Source organism: Porites lutea, chromosome 5, assembly GCF_958299795.1.
Source record: "Porites lutea chromosome 5, jaPorLute2.1, whole genome shotgun sequence".
NCBI lineage: Eukaryota > Metazoa > Cnidaria > Anthozoa > Scleractinia > Poritidae > Porites > Porites lutea.
The window spans coordinates 29,595,815-29,619,041 of NC_133205.1; the positions used below are offsets into that span (position 1 = coordinate 29,595,815).

The window sequence follows — 23,227 nt, forward strand, 5'->3', positions numbered from 1 at the left end:
TAGAATTTTGTGAAAAAATGGACTAAATTTCAAACTAAAGCACAGAAATGCTCAAAAGTCCATTTTATCCGGGAGATTTGGTGCTCTAACCGGGAGATCGGGAGATTTGATGAAAAACTTGGAGACTCCCGGGCCGAAACCGGGAGAGTTGGCAGGTATGGGGTTATGTAATGGAGCTCTTGGCACCTTCTCCCCTGGCCATTTAATAGAGAGCTTTAGATTTGAGGACGAAGACGACTACGAGTAAGAGATTTAACTGGAAGTTTTTTTCCCGAATTCTTGAAAATATTCAACCCGGAAAGCTTCATTGTACTATTTTTCACCTGAAAAAATAGTGCGGTTAATTTTATTGGAGAAGGTTTAGCCCTAGCCACTCCCGGTCTCAAAAATGATTTAAAAACTTCTATTTAAAATTTGATAATTTTTTCCCGCCCCGGCCCACGATAGTCTACGACATTTTCGTTAAAACTCGTAGTAGAATGACGACGGCTATCACGTTTTCCCGCCAAAATGACGTTGACTGACGCAACAGTATTACTTTATAGTACTGAGAAAATCCCCTACTCGTTGTTGACACTTCAACAACCTGTGCTCATGTTATAAAAAGAGTCAAAGCGTAGGTTTTCAAAGTCATGCGAAGATGGAGATATGATGGACCTTGCAGAAGTCATGGAAAAAAAACTGATGGTTAGTACCCTGCTGTTGCTCATATAAACGACAACTGACAACAGGGGCGGATCTAGGGGGAGGGTGCAGGGGGTGCGCACCCTCCCCTGAGATGACCTACGGTTTTCTAATACAACTGGTATTCTGCAGAAAAAAAAATTATGTGGTTTATTGGTGTTGAAGTAGCGCAAGAGACGAGTGCACCCCCTCCTAAAAAAAATCCTGGATCCGCCCCTGGACAAGGAACTATAAGTTCTATCCAAGTACAGACACATGTCTTTAAACACTCGATTGATCAATTTTAATAACGAACTTTAATGGTACATTGCAATCGTATGAGATTAGACATCTGTTGTAAACAGAGAATTGCATTTAGCAGGGTTCATACAGATTTTTGGATCCAAAATTCAAGACTTTTTCCAAAACAATACTTAGTTTCCAAACTCAAGGTTATAAAACAAATGGGTGATCAATAGAGACCTTGAAAAACGCAGGAACCAAGCTTTTTTCATGATGCACTGCAAACGCACGGTAACCACGATGCAATGCGGACATAGAGAATTATGAAACTTCTCATTCTGTGATTAAAATACGGGCGATATGGAATGAGATTTGACCACGGGGAAAAATTCACTTATTAAGCACTTGTTGTAGCTTTGAAGAAAAAAAATTCCAGACTTTGTACTACTTTTCCAGACTATATCTCTATTTTCAAGACTTTTTCCAGGTCAGGAAAATTGCTGGGCAAATTTCAAGAAATTTTTCAAGAACTGAATTCTCTGTACGAACCCTGATTTAAATTAGAACGGTAAAATAAATTAACTCACACACTACATTTACTGAAAAAAAAGATGTAGACTGTGAGCAGTCTCGCTCTGACTTAGTAAGGAGAGTGAACGAGACGCGAAGAAAGAGGGCGGCAGCCTGAGAAGAAAAAAAATCTTCCTTGAACGAAAATAAGCAAGTTCAAGCAATCAGGACGGCGATGATAACGAGCACGAAAACGCAACAAAAGGCATTTCTCTGCCGTCAAAAGAAGAGTAAAACCTGTTTTTTTTTTTTTCAAACAAGCTGCAGTCACTGTCTTGAAAACTGATTGTTTCGTCAAGCAATACTCCGAGGAGAGTGTTGCGTGACGAGATAAATCTAGTAATGCCAGCGTTAGAGCCCGAAAGCAGATGAGCCCACAACTATTGGCTGGCCTAAACAGCGGGTGGGCGGGGTCACTTTTGCTCCCTGTTTTAACTTTTTGTGGCTGATGTGTACTTTTAAGTGATATATTTTAGCCCTTTTAAACAACCAATCACTTAATAAGCAAAGATACTTTACAAAATATCTTACAAAGAACTACTGTACTACTATATACAAAATGTTTATAACAATAAATACAGCCATTGAATGTCTACAAGATCACTAAATATTTGTACATATCCTTGGAATTACTTCTGAACCTTTTGAAAAAGCCTTCAAATAAATACAACAAATTAATTTAATAAGTTTCTAATTAATACATGTATCTCTATAACTTACATAGCACGTCTAAATAAATTGATAATTAAATAATGATTCGTGGCTGTGTTTTGACCAAATTAGACTTCCTAGATATAATCACACTTGATGAAATATTTTTATGAAAAGAACACACAGGTACTGTTCACTGTGAACGAAAGTTTCACTAAATTGAATAACTATCAGCTAAGATTTCATCCGTTCTAGGCGCGTGTTCAGTATAGAGGCAAAACCTTTGAAGCATCTTGTGAACCTTACAAAAATTTAAATGGTCAAGTCGGCAACAATGGAGCCGAAACTAATTGTAGAATTGCGAACATTTTAGGCATCCTACTAGGCTGATTTAGCAACAGGACGGAAACGTCAGTTGACGACGGGAAAGCGCGCGGAAAGGACCAAACACGACTTCCGGTGCTTAATTTGCCGCTCTGCCATTGGTCAAGGCAGTTGTCTGATTTGCGCGCGCCGTCGTCAGCTGACGTTCCCGTTCTGTTTCTAAATCAGCCTACTGGTGAACAATTACGACCTTCCAGAGATACTCCGAGCAACAACGGTTTGCCTTCTGTCCCCTTCGAATACGCGAAACGAAATACTTTATTCTGATGTTGTCACAGCAAGATTGTAAGAAACGTCGTTCAAAAAGGGGGTGCAAACAGGTGGTCTAAAATTCAGGGTCCTTAATGGCGTCATACTGAATACCTAAAATTAGTCCTAAATGTAGAGGGGCTATTGAAAATATAATTTTCCTGCTTCATCAATTTTTTTAAACAGAAGATACAATAATGTATCGAGATCATTTAGCATTTTCAACATGAAAAGTTTCCTTTGTGTGCATCATAATTCAGATGCCACTGGTATAATAAGAACATTACATCCTACATTCAAACTTCACACAAGAAATCCCTTTGTTGCTTCCATGCTGACAGAGGCCCGCCTCATGTCCCAAAGAGGAAAAAGAGGCCTCTGCAAGCAGGTAACTTTGCTGCATTCTTTACTTCTCTTTTCCAAGAGAACAACGCTAGATTTCCTTCTGGTCCACTAACGGATCTTCTGCTGGTGTAAGGAGATTGTTCTCTTCCAAAATCTGATCAATGTCATCACCTGGTGTACAAACATAGTCTCTCAACATGTGCACTTGATATAATGAAAAGACCACTGGATCAATGGGATTCAAAAAACGAAAACTAACAATGCATCTGTTACTTGAACCAATAGAGTGTCCTTCGCTGCCTAAACACTTTATGCCTTTATGCCGTTAAGGAAAATCCCAGATGATCGGGGATTTTATAGTTTCCCAATTGCTCCAGATTTTGTAGGCTTGAGCACGACGATTTTGCCCACTAACGAGAAGACAACCCCAATCATCTGGCCAGAAAGGAGTCAAAGAAATTTGGAACTTTTTCCATTTTGTCCAGCAACCTGTTTCACGTTTGCGCGATGGTCACCAATAAATAAATTTTGACCAATGGGAATGATAGCAATCAGTCAGCAAAAGTTTAAGCTAGATACCAGTCCTCTATTGACCTTACTTCAGTTCCTACCCCTCCCTCCCGTCCCCTGCCCAATATCACAAATCGACATGACTGCTGGGATAGATTCTGGAATTTTTCCTAGTCATGATATATTGGTGAAATCTATCGAATGGTTGGGAAACATACATTTCTAAACACAAGAATTTTTATAAATAAAGACTATTATCTTTGATGATAACTTCCTTCATTTTCATGATATTTACCCTTCATTATTAAGTGACGATGAAGGATTAATCGACTTAGAGGGTAAAGCAATAATTTCAACTTGAAGATAACTACCAGAAATAAATGTTTTCCACAAAAAGGCTTGTTATTTGTGATGTAAAACAAAATAAATTCCCCATAAAAGTAAAAAGAGTGCTAAGTTTTCTTACTGATAACCTGTCTGTGAAAGTACCCGGCACTCATGCATAGGATTTCAAACTAGAAAATTGAACTTACTTGAAAAATATTTTTGAAGGACATCTAAGACATCTTGTCTTTTCATGGCTACAAGGGCTAGTACAAGTTCTTCAAATGTCAAATCAGGCTCGCATTTCTCAATGCTTTTGAACAACAATTTGGTCGGACTGTTATTGTCTTCTGCTGGTTCAAAGATCTTGCATTTTTCAGGTGGAATATTGAGTGCCCTCGCAAGGTGTCTCCAATGATGGGTAGAGTCATCATTCAACATGTCGGTTATTCGATCAAGTAGATCTGAATCATCGAGAATGTCTTTGACAGGCTCATCTCCTTCAAATGCAAAACAAACAGTCAGCAAAAAGGAATCCTTAAAGATTCCTTAATTTCCATTACCTGAAAACAATCTCATGCCGGTTAGTAACATCTTTGAAGTAGACTGAATCCGATACCCTTGTTCTGGACACCAAACGGAAATGTGTATTGAATTTCCCTTAAACCAGATTGGCAAATTGACACTGGCTTTTTCTAAAGGCCAATCATTGCACGTACTCAAACCCTGGTACACAGGTAGGGGCCCAAAACAAGGATTTTAGTACTGTTTGGCAGATGGACCGAGAGAATTTTAGTTCTGTCTGCGGTGCAGGCTCACACATAAGTCAAAAGCAATGACTAGAATTGATTTGTTTTGTCCTATTCAATATGAAACAAAAGTTTACTAGTCTTGTTTGAAGTACCTGGTATGCTGGCTTTTTCTAAAACCGTAACAGCATCTTGTCTGCCAATTGAGGTGAGACAGCCTTTAAGGTGATCCAGTGTCACATCTGGATCAAATATTGGAATATACTTGAACAACATTAAGGCTGGATTATGCCCCTGATGAGACCCAAAGTTCCTCAGCACACGGGGTGGTACACGCAGTTGAAGTGCAAGATCTTTCCAGTTGTTTGTCTTCGTTCTGTCAAGTTTCATTGCCATGCGGCCCAGAATACCAGTGTCATCTCTCTCAACCAGATTGCCAAGAATACTTTCTTCTCTGATGAGACCACCTAGCAATAAAAGTATCATCACCTTTGTTACACTAACAAAAAGTAACAAATTGATTGAATAAGTCAACTCCTGACACACAAAAAATGTGTTTGAAAATGTTTCTTAAGGCGTAATAGATGTCCTTTTAACATGTTTAACATAAGCTTCCAATTAAGGTATCAGCCACTGTCAGTTAACTGTAGGCCATCACAAAAAAAGATTAAATTAGCGTAAAATGGTTTTATGAAACAAGGCCCACTCACTTAGCCAGTAATCAGAAGCCAAAGAGAAAATGGGCCCTTCGCAGAACTTTGTAAAGTGCTTGGATACCAGTTAGCAATGGCTCACAAAGCTTTGAGTACAATCAGGCGAAGCCTTTCGATGTTAATTCAAACATCTTGTAAGTCTTCAACAGAATAATTAAACTAGGAATACTTCAATGGATGACACTCAAAGCTTTGTGATCTGAATGAACACTTACATGACTTGCCATCCACTGTTGCCGACTGGTATCCAAGCATGTGACAAAAAATTTTGTTCTGTAAAGGGCCTAATTAGTTGTATCATGAGCCTTACAACAAATATGTGTATATTCTTATACTGCATCAGTAAGAATGTTTGCCTGGCCACACTGTGGTGGATCAAGGGGAATGGGGTTAAGACTATTCCCAAATGAACCCATCAGACCAAAAAATATTTTTATTTCATGGCCAAGTGAAGACCTACATGCCTCAAAACTGAAATTGCTACCACTGGGTCTGAAGGATTACATGGAAGGATCCAGGCGGTTGATGTTACTAGGAAATAATGTGTGCAGAAAGGGTGTAAAATAATGATTAGCTATTGGCAGACTTTGGGTCACTCCTCTACAAAAAAATATGTGCAGGTTCATTCATGATAATTGTGTCTTTGGAAACCAGGTAAATTTTTTATGATCCTCAGTGACTGAGTCTTATTATTTCTGCTTTCTTTGTTTTCACTCAAGAGACCAACCTGCAACCTTCCTATCAAGAAGATGAGCCACATCAAGCCTGTCGATTTCTTTCAGTGCCTCCTTAATTTCCTGAATTGTAAGTTGAGGTTTTGTTGCTGACAGGAACACGAACAAATCCTCAGTTGGGCTTGTCAGTGAGAAGGTGGTGCAATCTTCATAGTCCTCTGGAGAAATGGCCAAAAGTTCTGCCAGGTCTCTCCAACATGGTACCTTACCATACTGGTATTCAGTATCTAAACAGGATCCTAAATCTCTCAGAATGTGGGGGCTGTTTGTAATAGTTTCAGAAAGAAGAGCATCTGAAAGAACATTCATAACTAATGATCAACTTATATTCTTGTTTGCTCAATTCATTGTCAGTACATGCTAAGAAAAAAACAATATTGTTCCAATGCAATGATAAAACCGAAATACATGTATGTAATGTACGTTTAGACTGCTGGAACTAAAGCTGGAATTAAACCTGCTTTTCACATGGAATATTTGCACCTGAATAACTGAATTTTCTTGTGATTAAGGCAGTGTTTTCAACTCCAAGTTGTCTAGCCCTTGGACCAGTCTGGATAAAATTTTGGAAAATGACCGTCACATAATTCCTCCATAAAAAGGGTCTTCGAATTTTGGTATATCTCTGTGTTTTTAAGACTGGGTGCATTCTCTATTAACTCAGGGCAGTGCTCAAGCAGCCCTTGGTGGCCAAAGAATTTACCTAAAACTAACTACCGGTAAATAAAATGTCTTCTTTCAAGGTTATACTGGAGTGGAGTGCATTTAAGTACAAATGTAATTTATTCTCAATACCTGCATCTACTCTTTGCACAGCAACAGTATCCTCAGATGGTGATGAATCCTCAAGGAATTCCTTATTTGCATGGTTGTCATTATATTCAGTAGATGTCTTTTTAAATGAAATCCTCTCTTTGTCAGCATATTCCTCACTGACTCCAGTTGTTTCTGTAATGTCACGTTCACGTTCAGTTACTTTGTTATTTACTTCTTCATGCATCACAACTTTCTCATTATCTTCTCTGGTTTGAATACTGTTTAACTTCTGAGAACACTGTTCCGTAATATTTGCAAGTTCATATTGTTCACCTACATTTTTAGTCTCACCAGATGCATTTTCCACATTATTTTTACCATCACTATCAATCGAATCCTCATGTGGTCTCATGTCATTCTCAACCACACAGGGTTCTCCAAGTTGGCCATTTAATTCTCCAAAACTGTTTGATTCTGCTGTTTGTGAAACGTCAATTGAATTATCTTTCTCATGAAGATTTGTGTCTACATCATCATGGCCCTGATTATCTCCTTTCAGATTGTGATCATCAGTGTCAGCTACATCTTCAACTTCATTTTCATGCAAAGGTTGTCTACTACCATTTCTTTCTACGATTTGTGAAGTGTCAATTAAAGAACCCTTTCCATTTGTATTTTCAAGTACACTTTCACGGCTGCAACTGTCCTCTTTCAAATTACCATCATCTTTTAAACCTATTTCAGTAATATCCTCAATTGCAGAAGTATTACAAACAGAAACATTCAAACTGTCATGTGAGGTATTGACTGTCACTTCAGAAACGCGAGTAAATTCTTGGTTGCCCTGTGTGACTAATTCCAACTCACCAGATACCTGTTCACTTGTTTCAATACACATAGCTATATTAGTGCTGCCAGCCATCTGGGTAGAATCTGTTTCACTTGCATCTTCTGGCTTTGCAATGACCAGATTGTCAACATCACCTGACCCAATATCCATGATATTTGAAACTCCTGGCTTTGCACTGACCAGATTATCAATGTCACCTGCTTTAATATCAACAATGCTACCAGCAGGCATCTGGGTAGGATCTGTTTCACTTGTATCTTCTGGCTTTGCACCGACCAGATTATCAATGTCGCCTGCCTCAATATCAACAGCGCTGCTACCAGGCATCTGGGTAGGATCTGTTTCTTGTGCATCTTCTGGCTTTGCACCGACCAGATTATCAACATCACCTGTCTCAATATCAACAATGCTACCAGCAGGCATCTGGGTAGGATCTGTTTCACTTGTATCTTCTGGCTTTGCGCCAACCAGATTATCAATGTCACCTGCCTCAATATCAACAGCGCTGCTACCAGGCATCTGGGTGGGATCTGTTTCTCTTGCATCTTCTGGCTTTGCACCGAACAGATTATCAATGTCACCTGCCTCAATATCAACAGCACTGCTACCAGGCATCTGGGTAGGATCTGTTTCAGTCGCATCTTCTGGCTTTACAGAGACCAGATTATAAACATCACCTGGCTCAATATCAACAATGTTACCAGGCATCTGAGTAGAATCTGTCTCACATGAATCTTCTGGTTTTGTACCAACCAGATTATCAATGTCACTTGCCTCCACAGTGATAACGGGCACCTGGGCAGAATATGTTTCACCTGCACCTTCTGTTTTTGTGTTTGCACTCACTTGCATGTCTTCAAAGATGACACCTGGATTAACTGCAGGAATACATGTATCTTTCTTGAGGTCTGTAATCTGTCCATCATCCTCATCAGAAAAACATGCAGTTGACTGTTCCCCAGATATGCCTGGTTGTTCTGCTGAAGACACACCTTTACTCTCTGAAGGTACCTTTTCTGAAACAATTGTTTCAGAGTCCTCAAGCTCTCCTTGTTCTTTACTTTTGTTGGTTTCCACTGGTAGAGATGTTCCATCCACTAAAAGTAACATCAGTCATTGTTATCAATATAATAATGTAACTAATGTTTCAACACATACAAAAGAGCAATACCGTGAAAAACCAATTTCATTCCTTTTTCTACAACTAACCAAATATTGTGTGACTACCTTGCAATCACAAAAATATTACTAGAGCATAATGCAAAAAAATGAAAGAGAATGTAACCAAATTTGTCTTGAATCTATCAAGAGTAGTGGATGCCCTAGCATAACCTGAGAATTTTTTCAACCTGGACAAATGACAGCCAGGGGGAGGGGGGTAGGGGGATACCAGGGTTCTCCAGAAAAAATAGAGCAGAGGGAGGAAAAGTTTAGGTGGGCAGCAATAGATTAGATTAAAATGAGGAAAATTAAATACACCATTTCAGAGTTTCCTTGGGCCTCTGTATCAAAACGAGGACGAGGGATCAGCCTTTGAAAATGAGGGTTCTTGTAACTCGGAAGTGGCCTATTTATTGATCTTTGATTACTATTACAGTGAAATAAGCCTGTATGGTGACACCCTACTGACCAGATAATGTCAGGTATCTAATGTAGGTAAAATCTTTTCTCACAATAGAACAAAATTCCTTTATCCCCTATGAATAATTCTTAGAGCTTGGAAACAAAGGACATTCCGAAATGAAAGCTAGGTTGACTAGGGGTTTCACCTGAGAACAGATCTTACCTACAAAACGGGAGGGACAAATGATCAACTCTTTGATTACCAGAGGTGTACTCAACTAAATGTTCGACAGTAATGAAATACGCTCAGGATAGTCAAAGGACACAGCTTCCGTCTATTTAAGAAATAGCAACTGCCTAAATCACACATGCCACCAGTCATACAATCATTTGAACAAGACACTTAGAAGACATTTATTTTTCTACACAAGAAAGTCATCATTTGCGCATCTGCTATATACTGTCTGTACCTTGCGAGGATACTGTTACCTAATTGCTGGTTATTATTTTGCTGCTAAATGCATGCATGATTTTTCTGAAATTTGTAAGAATAACAAAGACTAAAGAGTGATACCTTGGACGACAGTTATTAAACTGCTGTCATGTCCTGTGATGCTCTCCCTGGATGTTGATTCATCTACTACTTCAACTCCACCACCATGTGTTGCAGTCTCAGTTGAGTCTGACATGGTGCCTTCACAATCAGCAGCTCTTACTGCCCCGTGGGATTCATCTGGAAGCTCCTCTATGGCACTTGATCCATTTTCAAGTGAACAAGGGTCTCCAACATGTACCAGTACACTAGTCTCTTGCTTATCAAGATGGCCTAAAGGTTCTTCCTCCATGTAAGGATCTACTTCTACATCAGAGAACCTTTCTGGCACATCACTTGCACTTTTTATTGTATCATCATCTTCGGCTGTCTTGCAAACAAGTACCTGCCCCTCCTCCAGAACTGTTGTCTCCACAGATGCTTTTCCTGGCCCATCACAGCTCACTTGCTTCTCACCAGAGTCTCCTGCCTTTTTCTGGATATCTTCCACTGCATCAGAATAATTATTGTTCACTGTCTCATCAAAAAAACCTGATCCACCTTTCTCTTCACATTCTTTAACTTCAACTGTGTTGTCTGTAGACAATAACAACATCTCAGTTTCGACATTTTCAGCTCTATTACCAGGAATAAGATTTTCTGGACATTCTTGAAACTGCTTGACCACAAGCACACCACTGTTGTCTTGTCTCCCAGCTCTATCATCACCTCCATTTTGGATAACATCCCCGCTGTTAGGATAATTATTGTTCCCTCTGTCAACATCATTATCAGTAGGTCGTGATACATTGTTATTTTTCTGTGGAAAAACATCTTCAAAATATCCTTCAGCATGAGGGGTGTCATCAACTAACTTGGTAGAATGGGATTCAAGTTGAATTTCCTGTTTCAAGGTAATTTCTGATGTTACATCTCCATTAATTTCAACACTTGTTTCATCTCTAGTGCTTAATGCTGTGCCATCTCTCTCACCATCCTCTAAAACAAAAATCAATATTATTATTAAAATGTATTAATTCCAAAGTTCAGAATAAACAATTTACTAAGTTGGTTAGAATGTTGAGGTTCCAATTATTTCCTTTAGCTGGAATAATTTTATTGTTATTTTTTATTTATTGAATTTTTTTATAGCCTGGCATGTCGCAAAAGAAAGGCAAAGAAGAAAGAGGAAATCAAAACATTTAAACTTTCACACTTCATGTACCCTCAGGGAATAAAAATTGGTGAACGCAGTGGGTTATGAAAACATCACGAAAGGCAGTGTGTTTACATAAAATCATAAATCAGCCAATAAGTGTTCTGCAAAATACAGCTGTATGGGCACCATTATACGCAGGAAATTATTCCAAACTTAACCACAAAACCTCTAAAAATAAGGTTTAATCGGGGAACTTAAGCGCTTAAAGTTTCTGTTGGCAAATATTGCGGGAAAGTTCTAGATAATATTGCTGACCAAGACTATTAACATCACAAGTCACAATATTTTAATTGCGGTGTGTTATACATATTAAAGCAAGATTACTCCAAAACAAGTCATTAAAACTGTAAGAAGCTTAAAACACAATCATTTAAATGGCAGGCTCGGATTCAAAACAATTATCGCACGATATCACTGATTTTCAGAGCAAAGGGTAATTATACCTGCTTTGAAGGGCTGCGGCAAAAAGATCGCTGTCACCGAGTCACTTGAAAAGTTCCGCAGGAGACCGGCGAATTCACCTTTCTTGGTGAAAACGACAGCGCCAATTGGAGGTATTTCGTTGTTGAAATGTATCAACGTTCCGCCAAAGTCTTGAAGACTAAACTCGCGAGTCTGGAAATCATAAACGAGTTTGTAAGTTTGAGTTGTGAATGGCGAGTTTGTCGCTTCTTGATCACTAAAAAGGTCAACGATGACATGGCAAAATAATCCTTCAGTGAGTTCTTCTATCGTTTTATTTTCGGATTCCAAGCTTTCCAGTGGTCGGTAGGTTTGCAAACTGCCTTTCTTGACCATTCTTTTCAGAAATCCACGCTTGTCTAACGGTTCTACAGATAAAAAGGTCAGATATAGATCGAGGTCAGCACTATCCAAACGCCGACCAACAACATCCTTGCAAACTTCGGCCATTTGCTTAATCTCAAAAGTTTCTAGTCCTCGTTTATCTTTGCTCAGGAATTCTGCCAAAAAGACCTTGTTTGAAGCTAGATCTTCCCGACACAGCACGACGCTTGGAGTGACAATGAAATAATGGCATTTCCAACCCCACGAAGAAGTAAGCGACTCACTGTGAACAACACAGCCACTTCCCTTTGTCGCAAAACCTTGATTCCCGGGAAGCTTTTCTTTGATTCGACAGACAGCAAACTCTACTTTGTTCATGGCTGTACAGTGGACGGTCAAAAATTTAAGATAACTCTTTCCTCATCGAAGCGATCACGTACGTGTAAATAAAATTTCAATTTCTTGCAACATAAATAGTTCTCGAGGTGCCATCTTCGATATTTGCCCCACCTACAACTCGTCGCCAGTCTTTGGCGGTGAGGCGGGAATGTAGCTCGTTTATTATCATTATTATTGATTATCACTATTATTATTATTATTATTATTATTATTATTATTATTATTATTATTATTTTTGTTGTTGTTGTTGTTGTTGTTATTTTGTCTATTCTTTAATGTACTTTTATTTCTTTTTTAAGTAAAATTTCACTTTTATTTGTCTCAATTTTTGATTTTAGCTCACGGCAGCACAAAAACATGGAATCCGGAATCCGGAATCCGGAAACGGAAACGGAATCACGGAAACGGAAGCGGAAACGCAATCACGGAAGCGGAAACGCAATCACGGAAACGGAAACGGAACATTGACCGCAAAGGACGAAAAAAAAAATAAAACAACGTCTGTGTACAAGTACCCTGCTAGCCTAGTCGCTTCGATCTTTCCCAATCTAGGATCTAGGAAGATCGAAGGAGACTCTGTTCGCAGGGTAGTGTACGGGCTGCAACATCCCAAGTGAAGGAGAGTTTCTCCAACTCTCACCTCAGTCTCCTTGCGAGCGGCGATTTTTAACCTGGTTCCCAATGAGATCTTTTTAATACTCCCAAGTTTACTTTGATACTTATTTAGGTTGCAGTATACTAGCCTGAGGCTGGTAAAAGAGAAAAGCTGTGAATTTTAAAGAACTGCAGCAAGACCAAAAGGATAGGATTGAATAGGATATTTGTGCTTTAGTAGCCACTCAATCCACTCCATCTTGGTTAGTCGAGTGAATCACAGTCATAACTAGTGTTCCACAGGTGTCATAAATAAAGTCTCTGTGCACTGAGCGCTCATCATTTCAGGGAAATTTTCCTGGTGATTTAGAGAAGAAAAGTGAACACGTCACAAAATCAAAATCAGCCTGAGCGCAAATTGCTGAGGAGGTATAGATCGTTAACGTCATGCTCTCCGGCGACTCCATTTATATAAGAGGGAGTCATCAGAGCAAACCGGTGCCCGCAACAATTTGCACTGGCAGGCTGATTTTTGGCAAGGGGGCCTTTTGATCTGGTTCTTTCTGAGTATGCTAACCAATTTCACAATTTCACAGAGTTAAAGTTTTGTGGCGTCACACTTCTCTTCTCTATTGACCGATAGAACAGAGATGCTAGTCGTTGCTTTCAAGAATCAGAACATTTGTGAATCCACTTAGAATGCTTTCAAGCTGTACTGTCACAGTACCTTTTAATCGGACTTATCGTTATGGGCTCCTGCCGTCTCTCATTGAACTACGCATGATGTGTTGGGAAGTATGAAAGCGAGGAAGAGACACCCTCTCTCTTCTCCGGCTACTCCCGCCGTTCGCGTTACGAAGACGACTGAGAACCCCGAAGGGGGTACTCCCCTATAAAAATGACGGAGGTTCTCGTTGTACCTTTTAGGGGTTCAAATTTGTGGATTGGTAACGCTTAGGGTGCTAAAACCTAAAATGACTGCTGCCAAAGTTGATACGCTTTATTAGGATAAAGATTTATGACAATACTTTCAAAAAGTCCTTGAGAAGAAAGTGTTCGAAAGTTACTCTTTATTACTATTAAATTTTCAGTGCCAGTTTGTTGTTGAATTAGTACACTCTTATAGGGGTGAAAATGAATTTGGGACACGCCCATAAAACAAGATTCTTGTATCTTTTCGGGGTGTTCTCGAAATTTTCCGACAAGCACCCCCGTCAATTTTATAGGTGAGTACCCCTCCGGGATGGGAATGGGTCAGTGTTTTAGCTGTTTTAGGGGCTTCTATATAAGATGGCCTACATCAAAAAATGATAGGAAATACGTGTGTTTCCGACACAAACAAAGGAACTGATTCTCGTACCTTTTTTAAATAAAGGTCAGTCCTTCTAATTTATCTAAGTTCGTTTTCTCCACCTTGCCGTGGACTTGGGAATACTAAAGCGTCTGCTAAAACTAGAGCTAATCATTGATTACAGATCCGCGTTCCTCACTAAAGGAAACGTAATAGAGTCGAAAGGAGTCCAGTTTCCCAGCCGAGATGCTCCTGATAAAATTAATAGGGGCGGGTAATTTGCAGTCGCCCGTGATACCTAGAAAATGGTTGGCTTTGTACCACATGAGCACCAAGATTAGGATGCGTTCTGACAAACGCGACAATTGTTCCAGAATTTTGTTCTTATGTGTTCATCAGTGACAGCAAGGTACAGAACCCAATATTTTCCTTTCTTTTAGACTTTTCAGTACGTCATGCTCCCCGACGATTTTTTATGACTATGTAGCTAGTATTTGGTGCATATGGCCACGTCGCCCTGGGAGTGAGTTGTACCGTTGCATTTTGGGATCCAGAGAGGAGATAAACAATCGTTAAGGGCAAGTGTGATCTAGCGGGCTTGGAGACTGAGGGAAATGATTTAGTGTGACAAATTTTTTGGCGTGTACTCCTTCAAAATACACTATAAAAGTACAAATGTAACATTAAGCCGCCTTATAACAGTTAAACAAATATTTTATTTGACACGATATTCATGCGTGGCCGCTGATAGTTAGAGTGCCTGCCACCATGAAAATGTAATTTGAATCTCTACTTTTTCCGTGTAACTTCCCTGGCGATTTCATTATATTCCAACTCGTCAGCATCGTTTGCTTGAATGTGCGCACTAACACCTTGAAGAACCTTTTTTAACGCATCCGCAGTACTTGATTGTACCATCTTTTTATCGACCAAACAGTTGTCAGAGCACCTAAAAAAATGAAGAAAGAAAGCTTACACTCGAAACAGTTTTCACCAGCAAAGTTGACATGTACCAGACTCAGTCCTGATGGGCTCCCTCTGCTGCTGATTGTTAGTTTTTTGGGTTAGTTTTTATAAGGCGAGCAAGGACGAGAGAGCATTTGAAATGACGCAAAAAGATCTTCAATCTAGAAGAACAGAGTACCTGACGTGGTCAGGTAAGTGGTAGTATGGTACCAAATGTTACCGAGTCCTTGTACGGTGTATTCCCAGGCCTTCTCGGTCAACGATTTGGGGACGCATCCGAGACGAACGGCCTCAAAATCTCGCTCGGACCACGTGAACCATAACGCATTGGTCGCGCGTAATAGTATGATAAATAGAAACCCACTGTTCTGTTCAAGATAACGTACGTGCCAGTGGAGCTCAAGACTTAAGACTGCTGTAACTTAATTAATTCATGTTTTCCTAAGCACTTACTGAACTTACCAGTTGATGAATGCTATCTTTTCTCTTCGGCCATCACTAGTTTCCAGCTTAAAATCAAACAATAGGTACTTAGGTTCTTGCTCCTTAGCCAGAATCCTTTCTCTCAGTCTGTTAAACACTTCTTCGTTTTCCCTTTGGGTGCAGTCCGGGAGAAACGGCTTTCCGACTTCATCGATTACCACCTCTTTCTTGTCCTTGATCGACATGATCATGTAGCCATATTTCTTGTTGATTTTCATGTCGTTAAAGCATCTTGCGCAATCTTCATGAATGGGAATGTTAGAAGACTTGAATAAAAGAAAAGTGACTAAAGATCAGAACAACAGTTTTAAACAATTTGTCCATAGAGATAATACGGACGTCCTAAAAACAGATTTATTACCCGCTAAGGCTGTAGCCAGTCCACAGACATTTTTTTGTTTTGTATTTGTGTTTACTTTTTTTTCTCTTTTTCTCATTTCGACAATACGACAGCGCATTGACGACCGACTTAATGTCGAGAAACACAAAACAATAATCATTAAATAATCATTCATTTATCTTTGGCAGATAAGTGCATGTCATCACTTTCTTTTTGCAGAGTGTTTGTCAATAAAAATAGAACAACAACAACAACAACAAAAAAAAACAATACTCACCATACTCTGCCTGCGTATGAGTTTTGTCCCCTGAAGGAACAAATAAAAACTTGTTGAACTCCAACCAAAGAAAACATATGTTCACATCAAAATCCAAATTTTCTTCATGTAAAATCCTTAGACATAAATAGCAGTATGCAAAATTTCCTGTCAAAGCACTTTCACTGAAATGGTAAAACCAAGATGGAATTTGGCTCACAGAGTTAAAAGAGAGTTATACTCGGCGGGCACTGAATAATCTTGCCATGTACTAGTGGCTGGGTTAAGACTGAGTAAGATATTTAGGCATGTCAATATTTATTAATGCAAATCAATGTTAACATAATAAATCCGGTGGTCATGGGGTTCCAGATGCAAATTTGTTCAATTTAACGTTTCTCCTGGTCGATTTTGGTAAAGTGTCGAGTTCATTTGCGAACGAGCTTCGGTGAAACTCAAATGCTTCTTCTAGAAACGGAAATATATTCCCGAAATATTGACTATTTTGTTATAGACTCCCTTGCGTTTATATTTTGTCTAGCATTCGTAAGCAATAGTTAGAACAATATAACTACTCCGACGTCCAATCAGCACTTATGACCAGATTCCGGACAGATTTTACGTCATCATATAGAATTTCTGTCGCTGAGTCGTAGACGTTCCTCCTCGCGAAGCGTCCCCCGGCGGCGATGAGCGAGGAGAAACGTCTGTTTCGCAGGCTACAATCAGCTGAATCAGATCAATAGTAAAGTTTCTCCCGAACGAGGCTAAATATACGTTTAGTTATTCGCGTGTTAATCGGTGTTTGTCCCGGAGAAGATCTTCAGCCCGGGGGGGGGGGGGGGGGGGGCACTTGGGTATTTTTCGGGTGGAGGCTCCATCTGTCTGCGTCTGAAGCAGATAACGGATATATAGAACGTATCAGACGATCAAAATTCATTCAGACGAACTTAACTGAGCCAGAAGTCAAACTTTTCATGAACTTAACTCACGTCTCATGAAAAGTTTGACGTTTGGCCCAGGCCTGTTCAAACAAATTAGAATTCAAACTTTTCTTTCCCCTTACCCGGGTAAATCGCGAGTTTTTTACATTGTTCGAATTAATACCTTTTCAAAGAGGTATAGTTTTGACTAAAAACGCGGGAACACGCTTTTTTCAGGCCTAACAATCATATAATTGTGCCTACAAATTCGAAGGAATGTAAAAGGCTGGAGAAAAGAGACATGAAGTGTGTGTTTAACGTAAGACAATAAGGTGATGATTTCAGACAAATGATAAGCCTGAATATGTAGCGAACGAAGCCATAGAACGGATGATCTAATCTGTTTCCGCCAGTGTTAGTGGCTGAAAAATAAACATGAACTGCTCGCCAATGTAGCTGTTTAAAAAGTTTGTTTGCGCTTTCCTTTTGCACTAAAAGCTGAAATACATCCCTGTAAATGCATAAAATTAAACAAAGAAAGAAAAATTAAGGATTAATCGCTGCCACAGAGAACAGAACTCGTCTGAGCTGAGTCTTACGATATTTGCAAGTATGACTGACTTCACGTCTAGCTTGCAGTTATCTGACTGAGTTTGAGAAACGAAAATCGAGAAGAGAAAAACCGTTTTTCAGTCCGTGGGTAATAGTTCCACTGTTTCTGACTAAATCAAAGAGCTATTGATTTACTCAAATTCCCGCGATAGTTTTATGTGACTGTTTTTAAAACAACCCTTTTTAAAATTCAATCTTTTAAACAATAAAAGAAAATCGATAGTAAACAGTTATGTGACTGCCCTAATCACCAAATCTTACCACTATTTGAGCGTCTTGGTGCCGAACACTGTATGACAGTGGACTTAGCTATCGTACACACAAGTGAGTGCTGAACAAAAAAATTAAAGACCTTGTCCTGACCTTTAAATAACTGGAGGTATGAGAAGGGAGGGAAGTTTGATCCAGGAGTGGCAACTTATTCTAGGATGCCAACTGGTGACGGCAGTCAGTTCTCACTAAACCAACACCGTTGGGGCTGGCACAAGGAACACTAATGGTCTATATATTCAAACAAGAATCGCCGAAAGGCGATTTTAATTGCGCCGCCAAGGGGCGATTTTGTCTGAGGGGAGGGGTTGGCTCTACACACACAGGCCACCACATAACGTTGTCGCCGTCCATTGCGTGACATAGGATCTCGTGTGCGAGTAAAACAAACTTATATTCACGAACATTGTACCATTTTGGAAGACTTTCGTAACAAGATAGTCTGCGTAGCAGGCGCTTGGAAGTAGTGTGGGCAAAAAAGAACGGGCGCGCGAGAGGGAGACACGCGAGGGGAGAGGGATCCTGACGGTGTAGCTGGCAGTTTTGTCGTACAAGCGCGTGAATGATTTAAATGACCCGAAATTAAAAAAATAAAATTTCCAGTAAACTTTACTGTTGGACACGTATGTCCTCTTAAACAAATTGGGCCGGTTATTTAAACGGAGTTTAACCTGTGCTTAACACAACGGCGTTCTAAGTCATTTTCAGTTTGCACAACGCTTTTATCTTAACACCATTTTTGGTGAACGGTTGCATTAAAGCATATAGTATAGACTAGAAATGCATTTACCTCCTTAAATTTACCCAATGAGGAAGATATCTGGAGGTTCAAAAATTTCTTAAATCGCGGTTTAACTTAAACTTTACTTAAATAACCGACCGATTATTTCCAGAGGCAGTACGCACTCCAAGTTAATCAGTAAACTTTACTGTTTGACAACTACTTCCAAAGACAGCTCATCAGGAGACCAGTATGGAGTTTTTTTGAACTTTGCCCACAAGCTAAACATTACTGACCCACACCTTTTTTGTCACTACTCTATAGCCTACAAATGTACCCTTCCTTCTAAGCTTGCTTACCAAGCGAGCAAGGGATGAGATCTTTCCTCACACGCTGCTCATTATTCATAGCCAAGGGTTAACAACTTGATATTGCACTTAAATATAAATATTATTAAATACTGTTCACAATACTGAGCCATTCTGTCTATTTTGTGTTCTATAGTAGTATTGGGTATTAAACAAAAGAAGAATTGGAACAATTTTGTTCTCTGGGAAACCGCCCACCTACCCCTTCCCTAAGCTAACATTAACACTTCTCACTTAGGGCAAAATAATGGCTTAAGGGAGGGGTAAATAGGAAGTTTACCAAAAACCTAAATTGATCCGAAGAATCAAGGTTCTAAGCATCAGATGCCGTCAGCCTAAGCGTCTTTAAAGACCTGGGCCCAGTTGAAGAAAAGGTGGATGGCATTATATACCAGCTAAATCTCTATCCAATGGATAGTGCAATTGGTTTCCCTAATATCAATCTGGTAGATAGAGATTTATCTGATGGATAGCATTATCCAGCTTTTGAACAACTAGGGCCTGATGAGATGCATTATAATCTAGCTGCCAGCCCTCACACCTGCAGATTGAAAACTTTTAATTCAATCGAATGTCCACTCATGCCTGCACCCAATGAAAGTGAACAAGGCATGTGACAGATGGAATCACGCTAACAAAATGATAAATGTGGTAGATACCGGTGATTATTGCTTCGACATACAAATTTTCAGAGCTCAAAATGCAGTTTATTGTAAATATAATAAAATTATGCTGCTTTAGGAGAACAGACATCCTGAACTTCATTCTCTGGCAAGGAGCGAAATGATATTGAACACAAGCTTTGCAAAGTGTCACTTCTTCCCCTTGCCACCAGGCGCTAACGGCTTCCCTTTGTCCTTCCCACGAAGCTTGACACCTGCAACATTTAAAAAAGGAAAAAATCACCAATGAACACCACCTCTTTTAGTTAAATACTAACTCAGAATACCATGAATGCTTGGTATGCATGGTTAACATGGGTGCCAAGCCTATGCTGAAATTGGGGTCAATTTACCATTAACAAAACACAGACAAAATGGTAATGTATTGTTCCTTACACTCACCAAGTGCACGCTCAATTTTACTCATCACTTGATTGTTCGGAATTGCTTTTCCGGACTCATAATCCATTATCACCTGAGGCTTTTCATTGATTTTCTGAGAAATAAAGATAGAATGGTGATGGTTAGAAGACAAGGTGAAACACCTGTAAGCTCAAAACTCCAAGGATACGCTTACGCTAACATTATCTACCAGTAAACTGTTTTATATGGGTCTGAAAAATCTTCGCAAAGACAGATTTATAAATTTTGAAACAATTATAAAAAACTGTGCAATGCAATTAATTGTACAAATGTCAAAGTTTTTAAAAATATGCTCTGAAAAAGGAGGAAAATAAGACGTTTCAAGGGGGATCCTTCTTCTTCAGTGGTTTAAAAAAGCAGGGCTCGAAATTAAAAAAAGTCCGCATCACAATTTGTGAGTAATTCCTTAATTTTTCCGCTGGATTTTTCAGATAAAGATGCAGCAGCCAGTAACAAGTAAGACACAAGGCTGTTAAATATAATTTATTTATAAGCTAGGCTATAAAACGGTCGCAAAATCGCTACCAATGGAGAAATTTTAGTCACATAAGTGAAATCTTTATTCGCAAATGTGCCTGATACAGGCCGCAATTTTTAGCCCTGAAAATACTGAAAATAGCATATGAAATGTAACATTCAAATAAAAGTGAAAAAGAAAGATCTAACATTACATGGCCAAACTGACTTTGAGAGGTTCAAATAAAGTTGAAGTCCATATCTGGGCCAGACTGGTCTAGTATGCTGTGGTCTGAATATCACCTTAAAACTGCACCTTTGGGTTGCACTGCTGAATCCAGAAAGGATCAAGGTGGCAATAAATCAAAAACCTGACACTTAGTTAATTTTGCAGCACTCTATGCCATTTATGCCACTTCCTACACTTACCATTCTGGTATTTATATAATTGGTGCTAAGAAGATGTCATGTCTACAACACTGTAACTGAATGGTCATCTTACCGTTGCTAAGTCCTTCTGTGTTAATTTCTTCTCCATTCTCATCTGCTGAATGAGCTTTCCAACATCAAGAGAAACTTTTTCATCTGATAAAAATTTGAATAGCTCAAACTGACTTTTGTCCGTTAACTTTACAAAACCGTATGTGAATGATTTTACAGGACTTAGTGAGTAGGATTCTACTATTACAGAAAATTAGAATTTTACCATCATCATGATGGAAAATGTGAAATTTCCCAGCAAACATCTCACTGTAGGTTAATCACAGCCCACATATTGCATGTGTAAAACTGCAAACATGGCAAACTATAATAATAACCAAGACCGTTCAACCACCAAGAAGAACAAGAAATGCCGTAGAAATAAAGTGCTAAGCTCTGCCCCTCACTGGAGGTCTTCAGACTTGCTTCAAAACAATTTATCAGATATGGACTTGCTTCACCTTAGGTCAGGAGACCATTTTTTTTTTGTTCTAGACGTGTCAAGAGACTATCCCTCAAAATCTTGTTCAGTTTAACAACTTTTAATAAAATAATATTGAAATACATGCCACACAAGAAAACCCACAGAAAAATGTGTTATTAAAGACCCACAAAATTAAGTACCAATAAGGTTATTATTTACAGATTTTACTTATTGCAAGGAATTCTGTGAATAAATTAAAATGCTGTGTTCTTAATAGTTCACTAGCATTTGATTTGGCTTACAGGTTATAACATTTGTCATGACTGAACAATCACCTCAAACTTAATTTGGAGTGTGATGATTCAAACAACTTGAATGTGCTTAGCTTCACTGATTCTTATCAGGAATAGTTTTCTGTGCACACAGACATCATGATAAATTTACTTACGATGTAACTCTTCTGTCTCCCGATCAAGTTTAGCAGTATCCTTGCTGGAAGAGTGCTGCTTGTTTGCACCAGCACCATCTAAAAGTAAAACAAAATTGTTACACATTACATTTTCTTTCCTCTTTTCTTCTGTATACACTGCTAGTGTACAGCATGGAGAATTCACTTGCAAAACAGGACAATGATGAAATTATTTTCTTTATTTTCATTACCTAGTGTCACTACCATTACAACCATACAAACCACCAGGGGGCATAAACTTACACTTTTGTGTTGTTTCTACAGCACCACCATGTCTTTGTGCTTGTGCAACTGCCTTAAAAATAAGAAATAAATCAAATAACAATTTTGAGGTAGTGCTAAGTGGTTCTTTGTTTACCATTCCTGATCAAACTGGAATCGGAAACGTTAAATTTTGAGGACAGGGGAAAATTATTAAACTGATTATTAACAGATTAAAAAAATCTTAAAGAAAGGACAAGAACCAACAACAAACTCAACCCAATGTCACTTCCAGGGTTCAAACCTACTCTGCTTGGTGCCTTCACCACTTCACGTTCTCTTAAGTAACTAGGGAATCTACCAGGAGCTTTTTTGATATAAATTCGCCTCAAACATGTAGAGCAAATGTGTTGTTATTCATGCCCAATAAGTAATGCCAGCCTTTACATCTAAATCTAAAGTTGCAGTATAAATAAAGTATAAATTTATAAATTTTTAGCCTTGATAACACCCCTAAACCTGACCCTTCTTCTATGGAAATTATTTGACCCTGTTCATTCAAGGGAAATGACATTCCCAGATATGATCTTGAATTCCAGAATTGACAGGGAGGATCTTGCTGGCTGCTGATAGCCAATCAAATTAGAGAATTTTGTTATAGTTATCATTAGTCAGGTCTTGTCCCAGTAAACTATGTTCAAAACCCTCAAGACATTCAGTTTTTAGGTAAAAAGAAAAAACAATAATTGCAAGAGAAAAATAACGAAATAATGCTCCGTGCAAATGAACACAACTCCAGATTATTGTATTAAAGCTTTGTATATCATCACAGTACATAAGCTAAAAAACCAGTTACTTCATCTATTTATTATACCTGTTTTGATCGGAGTTCAGCTGCCCTTGGTGTTTTCTTGCGAAGATATGTCACCGAGTCCCAGTCAGATTCAGCCATATTTATTTTGAAGAAATACCGTTCTCTTAGTTTGGTACTGAAAAGTAAAAGTGTTTGAACTACGAATCAAGGCCAAGAATAAAGCATGCGTCAGCA

General features: G+C 38.9%; 3 protein-coding genes across 3 annotated transcripts; all 3 read right to left on the reverse strand.

Annotated features, from left to right (window-relative positions):
- Positions 1 to 944: 944 nt before the first annotated feature.
- LOC140938200 (uncharacterized) lies at positions 945 to 12,341 on the reverse strand. The gene is made up of 7 exons (XM_073387718.1): positions 11,499 to 12,341; positions 9,879 to 10,835; positions 6,931 to 8,838; positions 6,129 to 6,428; positions 4,844 to 5,155; positions 4,149 to 4,439; positions 945 to 3,276 (listed from the first exon to the last, which is right to left on the reverse strand). Exons 1-7 carry the CDS (start codon positions 12,217 to 12,219, stop codon positions 3,194 to 3,196), a joined length of 4,572 nt encoding a protein of 1,523 aa, XP_073243819.1. The 5' UTR covers positions 12,220 to 12,341; the 3' UTR covers positions 945 to 3,193.
- A 2,481-nt stretch (positions 12,342 to 14,822) lies between these two features.
- LOC140939091 (uncharacterized) lies at positions 14,823 to 15,835 on the reverse strand. The gene is made up of 2 exons (XM_073388651.1): positions 15,554 to 15,835; positions 14,823 to 15,074 (listed from the first exon to the last, which is right to left on the reverse strand). Exons 1-2 carry the CDS (start codon positions 15,790 to 15,792, stop codon positions 14,915 to 14,917), a joined length of 399 nt encoding a protein of 132 aa, XP_073244752.1. The 5' UTR covers positions 15,793 to 15,835; the 3' UTR covers positions 14,823 to 14,914.
- A 3,914-nt stretch (positions 15,836 to 19,749) lies between these two features.
- LOC140937332 (endothelial differentiation-related factor 1 homolog) lies at positions 19,750 to 23,222 on the reverse strand. The gene is made up of 6 exons (XM_073386880.1): positions 23,054 to 23,222; positions 22,222 to 22,273; positions 21,958 to 22,035; positions 21,108 to 21,190; positions 20,129 to 20,222; positions 19,750 to 19,941 (listed from the first exon to the last, which is right to left on the reverse strand). Exons 1-6 carry the CDS (start codon positions 23,129 to 23,131, stop codon positions 19,877 to 19,879), a joined length of 450 nt encoding a protein of 149 aa, XP_073242981.1. The 5' UTR covers positions 23,132 to 23,222; the 3' UTR covers positions 19,750 to 19,876.
- Between the last annotated feature and the right edge of the window lie 5 nt (positions 23,223 to 23,227).

Coding starts and splice junctions, on each gene's coding strand:
- LOC140938200 (XM_073387718.1), bottom strand. CDS start 12,219: ATGAACAAAGTAGAGTTTGCTGTCTGTCGAATCAAAGAAAAGCTTCCC. Junction 4,440..4,843: donor AGAAAAAGCCAGCATACCAG/GTACTTCAAACA, acceptor TTGCATTTGAAG/GAGATGAGCCTGTCAAAGAC. Junction 3,277..4,148: donor CCTTCAAAAATATTTTTCAA/GTAAGTTCAATT, acceptor TTTGTACACCAG/GTGATGACATTGATCAGATT.
- LOC140939091 (XM_073388651.1), bottom strand. CDS start 15,792: ATGAAAATCAACAAGAAATATGGCTACATGATCATGTCGATCAAGGAC. Junction 15,075..15,553: donor AAGATAGCATTCATCAACTG/GTAAGTTCAGTA, acceptor TCATTTTTTTAG/GTGCTCTGACAACTGTTTGG.
- LOC140937332 (XM_073386880.1), bottom strand. CDS start 23,131: ATGGCTGAATCTGACTGGGACTCGGTGACATATCTTCGCAAGAAAACA. Junction 22,036..22,221: donor TGTAGAAACAACACAAAAGT/GTAAGTTTATGC, acceptor TTTTACTTTTAG/ATGGTGCTGGTGCAAACAAG. Junction 19,942..20,128: donor TAAAATTGAGCGTGCACTTG/GTGAGTGTAAGG, acceptor TAAATGTTGCAG/GTGTCAAGCTTCGTGGGAAG.